This window comes from Fundulus heteroclitus, chromosome 13 (assembly GCF_011125445.2).
Source record: "Fundulus heteroclitus isolate FHET01 chromosome 13, MU-UCD_Fhet_4.1, whole genome shotgun sequence".
NCBI classification, from domain to species: domain Eukaryota; kingdom Metazoa; phylum Chordata; class Actinopteri; order Cyprinodontiformes; family Fundulidae; genus Fundulus; species Fundulus heteroclitus.
This window is the reverse complement of record NC_046373.1, coordinates 20,362,780-20,382,286: the sequence shown is the minus strand read 5'-3', so window position 1 is coordinate 20,382,286 and position 19,507 is coordinate 20,362,780. Positions and strand designations below refer to the sequence as shown.

The 19,507-nt window shown below is 41.3% G+C and overlaps 1 protein-coding gene across 7 annotated transcripts in view; it reads right to left on the bottom strand.

Moving 5' to 3' along the window:
• The window catches only part of rbms3 (RNA binding motif, single stranded interacting protein), a 434,538-nt gene that overhangs the window by 114,587 nt on the left and 300,444 nt on the right, over positions 1 to 19,507 (bottom strand). For all 7 annotated transcript variants that reach the window (XM_036145333.1, XM_036145331.1, XM_036145337.1 and 4 more), the window contains one exon: positions 9,563 to 9,720. In XM_036145333.1, the coding sequence (XP_036001226.1) occupies positions 9,563 to 9,720 (158 nt within the window). The remainder of the gene's footprint in view (positions 1 to 9,562; positions 9,721 to 19,507) is intronic.

The window sequence follows — 19,507 nt, the reverse complement described above, 5'->3', positions numbered from 1 at the left end:
GCTGGCTAGAGTTTGGGGAAAAAAATTGGTGTGAATACTAAAAATGTTGCTCAGCAAGGACTTCATGTAGAGCCCATATGACTAAGGGTTGGACATTTCTGCTGTCCACTGATCATCTAAAATTACTAATTCTGCCCTGAGATCTGCACAACACCTTGAATTGAACTCGGTATGTAAAATCAAAATTCTCCCAGCCTCAGGTGAGCTTAGACACATCAAGTATGCTGGACAAGAAAGGCAATGAATGGCTTTTAATTATTACACCATAGCTCAAGTCTATTTGAATTTAAAAGAGATCTACTGCAGAACAAGTTCCTCCAGTCAAACCATAGGATTTCCTTTGCTGTACATAACAAATTGCTATCAAAAGGGTAAATTATGTTAGGTCACAGCAAAATATTGAAAGCAAACATTTATATGCATGAATTTGCACACCTGTGCAGTAAATACAGTTCAGATTTCCTTACACGGAAAAGCCTGATATCAAAATGAGATTGCTTTTCAATGCAGGCCCCAGCGACTGCAGTGCCTTTATTATAATATGCTCCCGGAATGTGCAGAATTCATTGCATTCCACATTTTCATGCTTTTTTTTCACCCACACCTCCTGAAATACTCATATCATCCTGTCAGCCTCTCACTTTTCTGTCTTTTGTCTCTCATCCGTCTCCTATCGCATTTCTCATTCTTCTACTTTTTTTTTTTTTTTTAAACCATAGCTTCTTTATCGCTCCCACCGTCCCATCCATCTTACTCCCGGCCCATCTACACCCTTTCTTTTTGACGTCTCTCTCTCATTCCTCCCCGTCTTTCAACCTTGGTTATTTTTTCCATCTTTCACCATTATGCTGACTCTCTTTTGCCCCGTCTCTCTTCCTCACCGTGCCCTTCTTTTCTGTCTTATCTCTCCCTTCCTCCCTTTCTATATTACACTCATTTTACATCAGCATCTGTCTCTCTTTTCTCCGTCCTTACTTTCAGAATACATAATCGTTCACACTTCCTGGCATGATTTCATATTGACCCTGTAACTACCCTCTTTCACATCCTTCTTTATTTTCCCCACTTGGCCCTGACTGATACTAACAGGTCAATTTGGCTTAGCTGATCAATAATTATGGACACTGGCCTTGAGCTCATCACTAGCACCCAGAATCAAACAAACTAGCTCAATAAACAACCCAGCTGAGCACAGAGAGTTTACTGAAGGGTGGCTACATTGTGGACCAGAGGAGAAAAAAAAGTCACATTAAGTTTGTTTACATTAGAAGCAAATGTTAAAACTAATGGGATTTGATTGATTTATGCGATTTTTACCAGTGTTTTTCAGTTCAGTCTAAAAATCATGCAAGTCGACAAGGTTCCCAGTGTGGTAAGAAGAGAAAGGGGCTCACAGCATCACAGATCCTTCGTCATACTTTACAGGGGGCTTGTTTCACACCACGTCTACTTGGAGTGTTTGTTACCAAGGGACAGTTAAAGTTAAAGTCCAAATAGCATTATCAAGCAAACTCTAGGCACTTACATTTGTTATGGTAGGACATAAAAAGCTTCTCCTGACATTCGTCCCAAACAAGCAGTTGGCGTACAGTGTGAAATGACTGTCACTGTTCCTCTTTCATGCCATTCTCTAACAGTGAGTTTTGGAGTATTTTACCTCCCTTACCGTCTGCTTCACTCTGCATTGGACTTTTATGCATTCATAGCCTAAGAATCAAAGGGAAACCCTCCCTTTTGAGAAAGACACACCCATAGCTCCATAGATATAAGATGCACAAGAACAGGATGAAATGACTACAAGCCTGTCGCGCTGACATATGTGGTCATTAAATACTTTGAGAGACTGGTGTTGAAGCATCTGAGCGACATTGCAGGGCCCCTCCTGGATGCCTTGCAAATTGCTGACTAAGCAAACAGCAGAGGAAGCACTCAACTTGGGATTATAATTCATCCTGCACCACCTAGTCCACCCAAGGACGTACCTCGGAATCCTGTTTGCGGACTTCAGCTCAGCCATCAACTCAGATATCCTCCACCAGAAGCCCACGTAGCTCACAGGGCCAGCCTCTATCTGGCACTGTGAGCTCTCACTATCCTCAGCAACACTACTTATCTATTGCAGATAACTTCTGATGCCTAGGAATCACACTTTCTCAGGAACTGAGCTGGTTCTCACACATAGACACTGTACGGAAAAAAGGTCCAGCAGAGTCTATACTTCCTGTGGCAACTCGAGAAGTACAACCTTCCTCATCACTCACTATCACCTGTGTCTGTCCGTCATTGTGTGGTTTGGCTCATCTGCAAAACAGGACATGCCCAAAACCTCAACAAACGATTAGCTCTGCAGAGAGAATCATCAGCACTGACCATCCCTCCATCCAGGACTAGTACAGGCCCAGGGTCAGGAAAAGGGCAGCTCAATTCTCTTTTGACCCTACGCATCCTGACTCGAAACTACTTTGATTTCTGATGTCAAGTTGGCACCACAAAGCACTGTTTGCAAAAACCACCCACCGCAGAGCCAGTTTCTTGCCCCAGGCTGTCTTTCTGAAGAACACAATGAACACCTTACAGTCTGAGTAGTCGGCTCCGTAGCTGTAAAAAAAAAGCACATTTGCGCTATCACCACTAGCCTTCCTTTTTTCTCTTCTTTAAAAGAACGGCTGTACATACACATGCATGTATATACACATTGTTCCTGTAATCCTTATATATTATTTCTTCTAAAGTTTATATATTTTATACTCAATGTCTGTATGCTGTAAGTACTTCAATGCAAAGTCAAAATTTGTGGTTGCGCATACAGTCTTGGTCATTAAGCCTGATTCTGAAAAGAAGCAGCTAGGTTCTCATTTCCTTCTCTTTCACATCAGCCAGCAGCGAGGAGGGCCACACACATCCCTTTGCCAGCTGTCTCTAGACCTCCACCTCTGCTTGGTAAGGGGGAACAAAGAGCCGTTGCAGACCTTCCATTCCCTGAAAAAAAAAGCTTTCACAAACCAAGGCCTGCCTGAAGCAGTGCAGCCATCTCTTTGTTTTAATTTCACAAGCAGCAGCGAGCGTCTGGAGAACATTCCTTCACGAGCCACACAAGTCCAGCTATAATTGGATGGGGAAACAAAAAGTGACCAGACCGAGTTAACCCAGAGGTCAACTCTTCATGGACAAGAGGTGACCAGGTTCTTTCATCAGACACACGCAGAATGGCCGGAGAGACAACACCAGACAAAAGAAGTTCTGTTAAGCTCTTATACCTTCACCAGCAAAGAAAATTTGCTTCAAGAGTAGAAAATCTGTCAGAAAGGTAACAATAACAAACCAGGTATCAGATAGCATTAGTGTTATAGTACATTGCTAAACATAAACTGAGATATATCTCAACTGGATTAAACAGGTTTCCTATTTTTATGTTTCATGGCTTATCTTTGCTATTTTTTGAGTGGCAAGATGGGGTCTTGCATACAAACAACAAACAACCCTACTTTGTTTCACTCAGCACATGATCTGGGAAAAGTAATAGACTGTCTGTCATAAACCAGGACTGGACCTCATTCAGATATGGCGCTCTTACCCATATCCACTCTCTTCTGTCTGTAGCTAGCGTGTGTGTTGAAACACTAATGTGTAACAGAGAACACGGTCTTACATGTAGCATGTGGCTCATTGGAGCCACCCATCATATGAAACTAATTCATCTGTTTCATTCACAAGAGCCATCTTCTCACAAGACCATATTGGTACAGGCTGACGCATACATTACGTTTGAGTCACATTGATTTTAGGTCTTATTTGATGGTTTCTGTGTGGTGTACGTAAAATGTTTTAATGAAACTACTATATTTGTTAATAAAAATGCATAATTAATGATCTTAAGACATTGATTTTCATTAATAGCCAGACTAGATGCTACAGTGAACCAGACACTTACTGGGGTGGTTGGGGGAGGCACAATCATCCTCCCTCCTCTGACATCAAATTAGAGCATTACTAATGTTATTAAAGTATTAATAATGTTATTAATAATGTTATTTTTACCTTTGACCTTTTTTCTCTGTGACACATCCGGTAACTGCTTTCTGCCCAGTGACACGGGATAGCAGGCTGTGGAGTTTGAGCTCAGGCTCTATGTGGGTATGTGGGCTTTGTGTTCCAGTTGCCCTTAAAGACTTAGACTTAGACTTAGACTTTCTTTATTGTCATTTTGTATACACAGAGTGCATACAGAACGAAATTTCGTTTTCACACAGCTCAGAAATATTGCAGTAACTCTACAGGATACCTTGCAGTGAATTACAGTACAGGATAAAGTGCAGTGATCAATCGCAGTCCCTTACAGGATAAATTTCAATTTACTTCCGGATAAAGTGCAGCAGTCAACAGTAGGCAGTTGAAATGTAAACAATAAACCTAAAGGTTTTGGTTATAAAACTGGTAAACCAGAGGCATAATGAGATATCTGTACTTATAAGACAACACCTTAACTTTGTGTTGTTTCTGCTTTAGCCCGGAGGTGCATACTAGCAGAGAGGGGCTAAAACCCAGCACACACGCTGGAGGAGAGAAGAACCCTGCGCTCTTGTGAGGTAGTCCTGTGTTTAACTGTCCATAATCATTCAGACAGTTGTCTGTTGCTGTTAAACCATCAGCTAGCTGGTAGACTGAATAATCTCATTACTAAAATAGAATAACTAGTTTTAAGAGATGTGACGGTGAGATGGAGTGGTGTGTCATTTTGTTTGTATTTCATCTTTTTAAGGGATGGAAATGTAGCTATTCATCTATAAACAGCTGCTTGATAGGGTAGAAAGAAGTTAATAAGGTGTCACTGACAAATCATTATGTAGATATCATATTTATATGTAACCCCCCCCCCCCAACTGATATTGTAGGTTTCTGTGTATAAATGTAATAAGATAATCTTATACAACATGCTTTCCTTTTTCCATTTTTAATACATTTATAAAGAGACATTTCTAGAAACGTAATTAAAATTAGATAGTAATGTGTGAACTTTAAACTTCTTGTCTTATCCATCATGGATTGAATAATGTATGTCTGTGACTCTGAATACATTTAGACATCAAAGCTCCACTACCTGATTTAGTGAAACTGAAAGAAAAAAAATAAAATAATGATAAGCTAACCACAGTTGTCTCACAGAGAGTAATGGAGCGCACACCTTATAAATATGCCTTATAAATACACAAAAAGAAGGTAATTTTTTGAACTGAAAACTTAAGTTCAAATAATTACATCTAATTACAAGTATATAAGCTTGGAACTTAAAATAAAACATTATTATGCTTAGATTTTATGATAGATAGATAGATAGATAGATAGATAGATAGATAGATAGATAGATAGATAGATAGATAGATAGATAGATAGATAGATAGATAGATAGATAGATAGATAGATAGATAGACAGATAGACAGATAGATAGATAGATAGATAGATAGATAGATAGTTTATGTATTGGCCAATCAAAGCACTCCTGTCCTCTGTGATTAGCAAATGACAGGACCCAGAATCTAAAACAGAAATACTTCTACTACAGCCAGCAGAGGAACTATGTGCCGTTTAATTTAAATATAATGAGAAAACATATTTAAAAATATTTAAGATCATCATGTATAATGTATTTTTTACTTCTTAAACTGAAAAATAAGGAGCTGCTTGGAGCAGTCAAATGGAGTGGGCTGTTAACCAGCTGGGTTAGAGAGAGAGTTCAATAGCTAAGAAGAAAAATAAAGAAAAAAAGTTTTTCTAGTCAACATACAGCTGTTTGGCATTGAACCTATGTAGAAATGTACAAGCAGTCAGTTTAAGAACAGTTGAATGCAGAACTACTGATAGCTAAATTCCTGCTCCTAGATGGACAGAAGGAAAGGTATGAATCAGATGTGGAGATTGATGAATATATTAGAAACGGCACAAAGCTGACAACACAGGGAGAACAGAGGGAAGGTAGACAGGAGTCAGAATTAGCAAAATATAGAGTTACAATCGACACAGGGAGAATGAGACTGGGAAAGAATAGACTGGGAATAAAAAAGAAGAAGAACAAAGAAATGTATATATGTACTGATAAAACATGAACACACATATAGAAAAGGTTTAACCTAAAGTTCGGGGGTCAGTTTGGCTTTATGTTGACAGGTAACAATAAGGTAACGTGTCACTTTTTGTTTTGTTTTTTGCAGTTCCACATTAAAGCGGAACTAGCTGTGCTGTTCTGAACAGGCCACCTCCACCATAAGTGCAGAACATCCGGGCTGCTTTATTTATTATTAGAGCCTTTATTACAGGACCCTATAAGGTTGTACTGTACCCACTCTGTTTATAATTTTAGTAGTGTAATTGTATAAAAACAAAACATGTGCTATGGTCTAGGATTCTAATTGACATATTATGCTCCTATACAGGTTGGAATATCTTTATGCCTCCCTATAATCAAAGGAGTCCTGCAGAGTGAAATTCTGATTGTAATAAAAGATTGAATCAACATATGTGTGGTGTTGTATTCTATCATTTCCCCTAGATTTGAATCTATTGCATAACTCTGTTAACTAATTAGTAATACATCATGATACATTTAAACTTAAGTTAAATTTGCACTAATATTCAGCAGTGGACTCCAGTTAAGTGTGCCCTTTTTTTTTACGTTGAGGACCTGCCCTTCAGTGGTCTCTGCCCGGCATGCAGTGACGATCCAACCATGACAAAATAAACAAACATGGGCTCTCATCCAGCCTTTTACACTGTTGCTGAGACTGTAAATATGAGCCAGCCTAGGTAATTATTGTATTTCTGACTTATAAAGATCAACTCACATCAGACTTAACTGAATGGCATTTTGTCTTGTCCTACATATCAAACATTTTCAAATATATCTCACCCTTAATAAGCCTGTGCTAAATCGGCATGGAGATTATCTGGGGGCTGTTCTGAATGTTTTATTCCTGCATATAAAAAGCGGATGACTGTTAAAAAAAACTCCTCCCCTTTTTTTTTTTTTTTTTTTTTTTTTTTAATGGCATGAAGTGCTAATGCAGAGCGCAGCTTCTTTCCCGGTTTAAAAACGATGCACACACGTTTTTCGTATCCCCGGCACCATCTCTTGTTATTGTCTCCCGCACTACAGCAGGCAGAAAGCAGAATACAAGGAGCAAATGAGGCAGACACACTGGAAGGCAGTCACTGCGAAAGAAACCAGTGAGCCAGACTGTCTGCTGGTCACTCAGAGAGTCGGGCCGGTAGACAGGGAGGCAGGTTTTGGCTTTTTTTTTTTTTTTTTTTTTTTTGACTATGCTGCTGGTTAATGGCATCAGGTGCTGCTGTCTGCAATGATTAGTGCTGGGGCTGGAGTAATGGGCTCTGATAACAGTAATGGATCAGCCCACAAACACTTAGCTCGGTTTACTCTCTCTAATGCCCCTCACCGTCCAGCCCTCAGCAGCTGCCTGTCTCGCTGTCTGTTGACACAGCTAATGGGAGGTCCACCTTCTATGAAATACATTGATCTGTTTCGTCTTCTGTGGGACAGTTGTCCTTCTGGCTTCTTTTAGCGGCACATTTTTAGCATTATCGATTGTTTCTTCATCCACCCATGTCTTTGCTGTATTATTATTTTTTTCTCTCTCACTCATTTCACCTTCTGAGCCTTAACGAGTACGTCACATCAACATTTCCAACCATCTCCGTTGCGTATCGTTCCGTCTCGTCACAATGACCTCTACGACTACTCTGAGATGGATGCGTCACACCCGCGCTGCTCTCGTGTCGCCGCGCTCTCAGATTCCCTCTCCATCATGTCTGCTCCTGCTCCCGCTGAGGGCTGCTCGAACAGGTGGCCTGTGGCAGGTTGTTGCTGTGCTCTGTTTGCTGGTCCGCAGGAGGGCTGCCCACTTTTTTTTTTTTTTTTTTTTTTTTTTTTGGGGAGAGAGTGCGACTGAGAGGCCAGTTTTTGTTGTTAAACGTGCGCATGAGCTTGCACGTGGGGCCAGACCGCGCATATGCTTGTTTGTGCGCGCGTATGTGTGCCTGTCTATCCTGCTTTAACCTTTCAGTAATAGAACCGGGACTAGGAGAGGACTTTAGCCGGAGCAGGTGATTAAGGGGGGGAAAAAAAAAAAATCCCTTCAAGATGGCGATGGTGTGGCCGTCACCGGCCTCCTCTGGGTAAGACGGGGAGGAATGAGAGCCTGGTGGCTGCTGTCGAGGACAAGGACAGAGTGGTTTATGACTTTGGGGGATTAATAAGCTGTGGAGGAAACTTTTCCCAAGTAGAAAGCGGAGTAAACTGTTAAATGACAGGCTTAGTTTTAGAAATACAGCAGCGGTGACTTTACAGTATGGTGTAAACGCCACCATCCCACGATGCTTGTAAAACGCATGGACACGGCGCTTGTTTTGCAAAAGTATTCACTCCCTTTGATACGTTTCACATTTTTTAAAACCACAGACTTCAATCTAGTTTATCAAGAGTTTATGGGACAGACAAGTGCAAAGTGGTCTATATTTGTGAAGTGCGATGTCCAGGATTTTTCTTTTAATAAATGAAAATCTAAAAAGTGTGGCTTCCTGTTATATTCAGCTGCCGAGGTGAATACTTCCTCTGCAATAATCGCTGTTGTCTCATTCTCAGTTGTTTTTTCTTTTTTTGCAGCCTCTAATGTTTTTTTTTCCCCCCCAAGGATCGCCCTGTTCTTATCTCAATAAATCTCCCCATCCAACCACTGACTTGTCTGCTGTGTTCCTTGGTCTTCACGGTAATGTCAAATAATATTCTCCAACAAGCCTATAAAAGATTACTTCTACACGTACTTGTTTGCACTCGGTTTTATTTAGCGTGGTAAAGGGGCAAATAGCAAATGCATGCCACACATTTCTGATATTCATATGTAAACAATTATGACAACCATTTATCATTCTCCTGCCAGTTTGCACTTATAGTAACTGTTAGTAATGTGTATTTGTGTGTAATGGTCAGTCACATAACATTATTCCAAAATTTACTGAAGTCTGTGGTTTTAAAGTGGCAGAAAAATCCAAAAGGTTAATGGAGAATTAATACTTTTACAAAGCCCTGTTTAGCACTAAATGCATGTGTGCATGTAGGCACAAAAGCACATGGTGCAGATGATTGAAGAGACAAATCCATCTGACGTAGTGGGCAAAGAAGTCTCTGCAGATATGATGCTGGCACACCTATAGGAAAACATACGCAGATGCATCTGTTCCTGTTCTCGCCAAATGTCTCAGACACCCAGGTTCAATGAAGTCATCAAAAGCAACGCTACCAATCACTGACAACGGTTGTGCCCTGGCTTTTACGGCTCTAGAGGGAGCTTCTCAGAGTTTAAAGAACCATTACTTGATAACTGTGCGCCATCAAGATATCGCCAATCACTCCCGAGACATAACATTTGTAATTTAAAGCTCACGTTAGTGAGACGGCGCATGGATGTTTAAAGGTATCCGTTTCATCTTAGGAACAAATAAAGGACAAAATAAAGTCTATATTTTCCACCCAGCATTGCATGTTTTTTTGTTTACCTGGCAAAACCGACTCCTCTGCTGACCCCATTGGCATCCCTAAGTATCCTCGTAGAGATGACGTGACCCAGGGGCTTCAGCATGTTCTCGAGCTCCTGCTCGTCCATGGACACTGGCAGGTTGGAGATGTACAGGTTGGTGGGGTCCTGCTCTTGTTGCTGCGGCGACAAAAATGAGAGAAGAGGGATTTAGGGGGGAGGGGGAAGTCAATTACAGAAGCAAATCTTTCACGCTCAGTTTTAGAGCAAATAACAATGGGTTATCACCAAATGGGCTGAAGTATGCAAAACCGAAACCGATATCTGGTTAAAAGCGCGTGACAAACGTGTGCATCTGATCAAATACTGGATGGATGCATCAATAATTCACCCGCTTCACACTCTGAGCCCATGTGTTGTCATTTCATGACAGTGCAGCCTGCATTAACATCTCGCACTGTGCACATGTCTACAAGAGCAGTATGGGGCCGTCTGTTTGTTCACTGGTCAAGTTTAGAGATCAAATGAGAGGAAAAGATGGAGGACATTAAAGAGGAACAAAGATTTCAATGTATTTTCCAGAAGCCGCTGCTTGCTGGGTGAAGCTGCACAGCTGGTGGCGGGTTTAGCCCGAGGTAGTTGTGAGTTTCCCCCATGAAACAGCTTGAGACTGCCCAACCAGTCAATCATCCACTGAGCCAGGCAGTCACAATGTAACTTACTATACCATCTATGTCTCAAACCACTCAGCGCTTAAATTAGGCATGAAATGCCACCCTCACGGCTAATTATGGATTTATGATGTTGTAGGCTGTAAGCACATTAGCATAGCATCCTTCCTCCAGGTAGTAAGTGACTCATCCGATCAGGCAGCCATCCAGAGCTTCTCTGTTCATGAGATACATCGCTGAAGCCTTCACTGAGCTGCGGCAGGGGCCATCGTGAGTTAGATAAGCCAGGGGCAAACGCAGCACCACAGACGGCCAACTATAGCGTGGTAACAAGCCAGTGAAATATAATGAGAGCAACCATTTGATGAGATTTTGATGAGATTTACATCCATTTCAACAGCAACATCATGTATGCGTCCTCTTTTATTTTGAGGTGGCATGTTTGAAGGTTGACTTCATTGTAATACGAAGGTCAAAACAATCACAGATGTAAGATCTTTGGGATAAAAGAACCCTTTTTGCCCAAATGCACTGCATATGAATCAAGTTATTCTTATTCCTTATGTGCTGTAAACCTGCGGGAAAAGATCCCTTCAAACAATCTGTTATATGATTTCTAAAAAAAAAAGTGCCTTAGAAAAACTGCATTTGGCACAGATGCATTATTATAATTGCAATTGTATATTTGTCAATTCATGACGACATAAACTGAAAGTATTTAGAATAACAGTAATTTAAGACCTACGGTGATGGCACTCCTGGTAAAAACGTGTGAAAAGTCTTAAAACAAATTCCTCTTTTGTTGCAGTAGCATTACATAACACTGGAAATGTAAGATACATTACACCTTTAATTTGAGTACATTTAATAGTGGGGGAGAAAAAACAAAACACCGTGATGTGGCCGTTGAAAATATTTTACATAAAATTGGGTATATGATTTTTATTTATCCCGTTATTAGAATGAATGACCACCCTATTCCGGTTTGCTTGTGGTGCATGTAAAATATTCTGACCCCAGGGAAACAAAACGTTATGAGTTACTAACTCTACCACTAACTTTAAAAATAAAGTATAAATCTTAAATGTCATTTAGAATTTTTTTTAAAGGGGTTGTCCATTGTACCAATCATTACGATGACCAATCCAGTGATTGTTAGAGACGATAATTTCTTAATGTGGAAATTCTCCAACAGGAAAATGTGATCTAAATATTATAACATTTGTATTTTGCTCAATTTTCTAGAGGGAATTACGCCATTGCAATAGTAGATTTGTATTTAAGACTTTTTACACATCTTTCCCAGAAGTATAAGGTAATAAGTGTGCCCTGCACTTTACATTTTTAGAAACTAAAGATATTAATAGAAAAAGAGATCTCAAAAAGGAATATGGTATAATCAGACACAAAAATATACTAAAGAGGACTGGTCAAGAGAAAATAACTTAAACAATCTGCAAAGCAGTTGTGTTTGTGTTCATGTCAAGAAACGGCGCATTAAATATAGTTGATTTAGTGTCAAAAAGGATTTTTCATACGCATATTAAGTTCCATAAACAGCAGCTCCAGTAAATCTTAAATTCAGGAATCTGTCATCTTCTCAGCTGGGGGTTATGAAAAAAAAAACGTCAGGCAGCATGACTATCTTTTTTTTTTGACTGAATCCTTAAAGACTGAATGATTCACTGGGAGAAAGTCTTGTCCCGGTCGATCTCTTTCTGCATCCCACGGACGATCAGGAAACGTTGAAGGATGAGGAGAGGAAGCGTCTCCACCAATGTCCTGCCTGTTTCCATCTGTTAGAAGAGAGGTCTGGTCTCTCCCCTGATTAATTAGCTTCCTTATCTGACAAGGCATGTTTGATCTGATTAAAACCTTCAGGAGATCCCAACGTTTTCTCCTTTTAAGCATGAAGAGAATTACCCAACAAGCTCCTTCCTCTCCGGGTCCGCTGCGTTTGGGCGCTTTGGAGCGCTTGATAAAAAAATAAAATAAAAAAAATCACACGAGTTTGTATGATGCAGGATCTGACATCTCAATGAGGCTTAATTAAATCTGCCTGTAAATAAAAAAAAATCTACTGTACATGCGTCCCTCTATCAGCTAAGTCCCTTGAGAGCGCGTAGCCTTGCAGCTGCACTTTTCTTTGATTCTCATTGGCTGCGTGAGCCAATGTTTTTCAGGATTATGTCAGATAGGATTCATATCTGAAAGCAGGAAGGGGGGTCTGGATCAAAGAGTTAACTGACTTAGTGACTCACTCAGTGGGCTAAGCCAATGATAAGTCGGTGTGTGTGTGCGCGTGTGTGCGTGCGTGCGCAGCCTGTGCAGCGCTTGAAAGCGTCAGCATGTGAAGCGGTAATTTAGGTGCGTGGGCTAATTGTAGAGGGGCTCCGTTTGCGCGGGTATTATCGCAGGGAGGCCTCCTTTAAGCGCGGCCGCCTCACTAACTTTTCCTCTTTGATGACGTTCCGCACCACAAAGCTCTAAATACCCAGATGAGAAGGTTAGAGCAGAAGGAGTGGATAGAGGAATATTTTGATGGGGAGGTGAGATGGGCAGGGCCCATTCCACAAGGAGATTTAATTTCCTTTAATGTCAGCTCTTGCACATGCGGCGCTATCAGGCTATGAATGAAATGGTAATTGAGGTGTGTGTGTGTGTGTGTGTGTGTGTGTGTGTGTGTGATCTCGATGTGATTATGTATGGGGCTTTTGTTCGATTACTGCGTATACTGTACGCTCGCGCGCGTATGTGTGTTAGCATGTACGTTTTAAAAGCCCCATCTGCTGCATGTGTCCATCCCCCTGCCATTGACCAGTGTTGTAAGAGGTTAATGGAAAGGCTCCAGGCTGCAGTGAGGCTTTGATGAGCATAATTCCTTCACCTTGCCACCAGGAGGAGAAGAGGAATCAAACTGTGTGCGCGTGACAGGATGGGGGGGGTGGGAGGGGGGTGAACGACGTGTCATTTCCTGCTGACGGATGGCTCCCTTGCCAGACCTGACAGCCCTGTAGCAGTTATTTCATTTCCACTCCCCTGCTCTGTTTACCTCACTGTAATTTCGGAGAGCATTACCATGCCGCCGTGAGGGGGAGGGAGGGGGGGGGGGGGGTATTAGTGGAAAATAATACAAAAACCGCAAAAAGGTGGTGATTTTCAGTCTGGTGATGTGAGGGAGGTTAAAGAATAATAAAAGGTAAGGGGGGGGGGAGAGTGAGAGATGGAGGGAGCTGACATGACAGGCAGTTATAACGCATTAAAGGAAGCCCTTGCTGCCGTTTGATAATGCTCGAGGAAAAAGAGACATCAAGCTTCAGAAGTCTCTTGCTCTGCCGATGGGGCTCTCAGGGCTGGATCCCTTTAACTGATAAAAGTTTGAGAGACAGATGCGTGTCTTGACCTGGGGCTCTGCATGCAACACTACAGACTACGGGAGCTGCCCTCACTCTCCTGCCAACGCGTTCGTGTCACTATGTTTCCATCACATTTTGCTATTAAAGCTGCATGTGTTTTTTTTTTTTTTGGTTTTTTTTGGGGACACCAGCAGTTTTATGCATTCAGGGAGAGGACGATTCTGTCGATTCTCCTTTATGAAAAAGCTCAAACTCTGTCAGATTGGATGGAATGCGCCTGCGGCATCATTTTCCAGTCTTTCTACAGATTCCTATTGAACTCAGGTCCAATTCCAATTTGATTGGGCGATGCTAACAGATGAATAGAACGCCATTCAATTACAGGGCGACGTGACGCCCGAGGTAAATGACGCTCCAGCGTAGCTTTGCTCCCCAGTTCATGGGCTCTCACACGCCACACAATCAACGCAGGAGCTCCACTGCCACAGAATCAATGCAGCAGATTCTCAAACTCCACAGCATTAATTTAAGAACAGCATGACTGCCAGCGATGCATTTCAGCGTGCAGTATGCAGACGACTTGAGAGTAAAAGCGACAGCATAAAGTACTTCCTGATTAGTCTAGCTCACAATTATCCAACCACCTGCGGCGAGCTCATGCAGGATTGAAATGTCATTTCCAGACAGCCAGTTGATGATGACGATAATAATTTTAAGAAATGAGACCATTACATCACAGCAGGAGTAACACCGCTCGCTGTAAATCACTGTGACTTCCACATCCGTGATCTCAGTACACATGCACTATTCATGGCAGATGTCTTTTAAAAGCATCATATTTACCTGCCGTCCCCCACGGGACTCGATGTTCCACAAAACCGGCTTAATTTTCCCCACGTTTGAAGCCAAGTAAGACATTTTTCAGCACACGAAGAGATAGATGCTGTTTTCATCTTATGCAAAGTACTTTGTGTTGACCTTCTGAATGAAAAATTGCCTATAAATAAAGATTGATTGATTAGGCAATTAGTTACACTAGAATCTATTTAGTGGAGTCAGGGGTTTAGGAACATATATACACGACGCTAGTGAGGATTTATTTTGTAACCGTGTATCCTTTTCATTCTACTTCTGCCACATAAAACCACGATATTGCATGCGTGCTCGGGATGAGGGACACATCACAGGCAACCGTCAACTGTGGCTACACACTCTTTCAGGAGGAGTGAATGCAGCAAGTCAATAAGACTTGACGCAAACCGCTGGGTTTTCTTGGACATAAAACGTTTTGACCAACCTTACCGTACGAGTAGATGGATTTGGCTTTGTAAAGTGCCTCGGGGATGACATGTGTCGTAAATTGGTGCGATATGAACAAACTGACTTGCACTGAAATGAATAAACTAAATTAAAGTATTTGGCGGTAATGTGACAAGAAGTGATGGGTATAAATACTTTGGCAGGGCACCGTACCGCCATAGCTCTTTGTTCTCACGGTTGATTCTCGCTTCGTCTGTTTCTCCTCCTTCCCTTTTTTGACATCGGTTCGCACACGTCCTTGCCATTCCTTCCTGCCACTACCACTGTCTCTCATCTCCTCAGCCCTGCATCCATGTCTCCTGTCCTTCTCCATGCATCCGGCCCGCTCAAGAGATTAGAGCTGTATGTATAATTGGCACTACAGGGGTTCCTGGCTGCTTCTCTTGTGCGCAAACACACACTCAGTCACACCAGTCTGTGTTTCCGTATGTATCTGGCCGTCAATCCTTGGGATAACAACATACTAGTCACTACCCTCAGGTATGCCATTTTAAACCGGTGTGTGACTGAACAGTGGCTTGGAGGGGAGCAATAAAAGCCAATGACAATGGGCTATGTGTCAAGCGGTTGGAGAAAACAGCAAGGATGGTGTAGCTGCTGTGTTTCTGCTGTTACAAGATGTGTTTCTTTGTTGTTGTTGTTGTTGTTGTGTGTATAGATTGAGGATTTCAGAACATGCTATGGGAGCCCTGCTAAACAGAATGAGTTCAATGGACAAAAGCCCAACCGAGTGGAAGGAAGATGTACGGGTGGGGGTGTAAGGGCAGGGAGAGCCATACGAGCTAACTTCAAAAGCTTGAATTTAATTCGTGAGGAGCCAGGGAATGCAGAGACAAAAAGGTAGCACTACAAAGAACCTATCATTCTGTCAGCCGGTTAATCAGGTGGTCCAGACAACAGCAGGCAAAGTCATGAGGATAAGTTTGCTGCCCTTTGATGAGTGCTCCCCAACAGTTTCTGTTTCCACTTGTGAGCGGATGGCTGAATCACCTTCTTGCAGAAGCTGTTGTCAAATGTTTCCTCCGCACTCTATAATTCCGTCGCTGTGAGACTCAAACGCCTTCCATGTCCAAGACTTGACATCACAGCTTGCCTTTATGCTAGTAGTAATTTACGGCACAACCAGCCCGGAGTCTTAACACTAGAAAGGCACGGAGCAGAGCATTTCGTGGCTAGCTTCCTAAATCCGAACACACTATTTGCGGCGCCTTTTACAAGTATTCATGCCCCATTTGCTTTTATGCTATTAGAGACAACCAGAAATCTAATGTACTTTATTAGGACTTTATGTGATCGATAAACACACATAAGTGCACAAATGTTATCTGACATGAAAATCAAACCAATTTCCCCATCAAAAAAGTACTGAAAGGTGTGGAGTGTATTTGAATGTAGCCTCCTTTATACCTAAACATCTAAACAAAACTGATTGTAGGCTGAAGTTAGTTTGATAGAATAAATATAGCTTTTCAGTGAGAGCCTCTGAGGTTTGTTAGAGAAGGCCCAGCTCAGTTGAGCCTTCTTGTCTGTCAAAGGGAAACTGTTTTCTTACATTTCACAAATCAGACATTTATCAAAGTGTGGTAAGAAGAAAGCTTTTCCCAAAAGGACGCCTTAGATAAGCGGACACGGCAAACGGTAAGACTAGACAAACACAGGCTTTGTAGTCCACGTTTAAAAAGCTTTGTGTGGTTGTGAATTATGCTGCACTTCACCCTGACCACACAATGCACACAAAGAAACGTGGCGGTGGCAGCATCATGCTGCGGGGAAGCTTTTCTTTAACACTCAAGGAGGAAATCCTGTTAAAGGCCTAAAAAGAAGTGGGACTTGGTCAGAGTGTCACTATTAACCAAGACAACCCTTAGCATACAGCCAGAGACCAAACCACATGCATGTGTTAGAAAATCCAGATCTAGGTACATATGATTGATCCGCAGCTCTTCACAACAAAAATGTATTTCTATAAATGTCCAAAGCCAGTGGAGAGATGACCAAAATAATAATAAAAACATTGACACAAGGAGAGGCAATTCTGCTAAGAAAACCAATAAGACTACAATCCATCTATTCTTTTTATGCTGTATATATACTGTAACTTGGTGCATCACACATAAATGTATCATACCTTTGATTGTTAAGTTACAAAATATAAAAATCAACGTAAGAATACTTTGTATAGCACTGTAGCTTTGCTACAGTACAAAACACGTTTCAACATACAGCAAATGTCAAGTTCTGCAATCTGGACCTAAATTGTATATGACAGAGGGGAAAACTTCAATGCCTGAATTTTGTCTTGCAAATCTGAAAAAAAAAAATATGGTAAAAATATGGTGCTACCCAATATAATGCAATATATGCATAAACATAGCCAACCAAGACTTCTTCAATCACAAAGCGACGTTTTACATTAGAAAGGCAACATAACAAGAACAGGCTGGTAATGCTACGTCTTTTTCTTGCTCACCGGGTTTGAATCTGAAATCAACATTTCAGATTCAAACCTTCTGCTGGAAAAATAAGACTTTGAGGGGTAGATTCTGTTTTATCGCCCAGAGCACAAAACAAAAAACACACTTGAGCAAATGATTGTGTATATTGTGTATATCAGAAATATCAGTCACTCCAGCACAATTTTAATGATGCTGTTAATGAGCACCAAAACTAATTTCTGTACAGCTTGTCAAACTTTTCAGCTTAAAAGTAGTTGTATAGTAAGAAGTTATTTATCTGATAAATGTTACATTAATCTGTAGATACCTAGTAAATTTATTTCAAATGTATATTTTGGTAGGGGATAAGATGCATACAGTAAAACACCTAGTAAAACACATTCATCCCAGCACACCCAAATCCAACTTTTAAATTAAGTATGACTATTAAGTGCAGAAAGAAATCTCTCATTAACAAAGTTTTTTTTTTAACAAAATCACAGATACTGCACTTATTGGCATTATATGCAAATGATACACTTTGTAAAGCCTCATTTTACAACAAGACAACACTTCATCTTCTATAACTACAACAAGGATGGATCATAAATGGATAAGGATCTTTGAGCACCTCCTTTCTTCAGCTCAACTGAAAGATTTTCCACTGGATTTAGATATGGGGAATAACACGGCCATGTATTTTGAGCTTAGTGAAGATCTGATGCAACAATGTAAACTCCGCATAAAAGATTACAGGTGTTTAGGGTTTCAAATTGCCAGAAAATGAAAAATGGAGTGAGGCAGAGACATATTACAACTGTATTTATTCATAGCCTGTGAAATTTATTGTGTCAAAGAATACAATACTTTCTGTCATCTGTCCTGTTCTGAATACATATATATATTTTTTAAATCATCCTGTAATCTCTGTAAGATGCTACACTGATCGATCACATTGGTTACACATCGGGATGCTGCCATGATCAATCAAGCCCATGAAGCTTCAACAGGATTATCCACACACAAAAAAACAGATGGTGGATACTGAAACGTCCATAATTTTATTTATCGTTTTTTTACAGCAACCGGCAGATTAATGTCTGCCACGTGGAGCGACGCCGTTGAAAACAAATTCCTTTAAAAGAGACAAAAGATAAGAAAGCCTGAATTTGAAAGCTCACCTTGCTCGCGCGTCGTTCCGTTTGGCTGGTATTCAGTGGTACCTGATTAAATAAAAGTCTAACAAATTACCATACATTGCCGCAGAGCACACCTTAATATATCACATCATTCAGCCACGCAATTCTTCCCTTGAGTGCAATCCATGCCAATGACAACCCTGTGTGTCCTAGAACCCAGAGGCGCTGAGGTATTTAGTCTGGTTTTAAAGGCCCACACCCTATCCACACAGATTTCTACTCATAATGCCTTCCTGCACCAGGCCGTAAGCATAAAGTCACACTTAGATGCACAGGCGCAGGAGTTTGTACACAAACAGGCAGACGTTGTCAATCTTTGTCCCATTAACAGCTATGGAAAATGGCTGTGCCATCGTCGCCGTGCTACGCCGCGATGATAGATGCTGTGTAAGGAACAAAACTAGGTGATGTATTATTGAGACTTGGAGTATGCTAACACAGCGGTGGTGCTTTGCTTGACTTATTCTCTCAGCTGGGCCTGCTCTCTTCTGGAGTAAAATATGCATCAAACATGAGGCATAGGGAGCGCTATGGTGCTAAATGAGGTTTTTGGTATGTCCATTCATCCATCGTCCCTTTTGCAAACCAGTGGGGAGTTTTTCGGGGTTGGTGCCCATCTACACTGGTCACAAGGACGGGGGGGGGGGGGGGGGGGGACCCTGGACAGCTAGCCTTTTTAACACAGATACATGGGGCAGAAAACTCATGACCAAGTGATATCCTTATACTTTTGGACAGTGGAAGAGCTCTAGAGAACATGCAGGCCAGGCTGCTTGTCTCCATAAAGCTCAACCTTAGTCTATTCTAAACAAAGTACACAGTTCAAAATAAAGTCCTAGTAAAGTTTTACAAATTTCCAAATGTTTACACTTCAATCTATGTAGGTTGTTTGGCAGACAGTATCTAATGGTTGCAATGGTGACTCCAAGACGCTGCAGTTCAGTTACATTTGGCCTGTTCCAGAAGCATCATCAGGGGTCATTTTG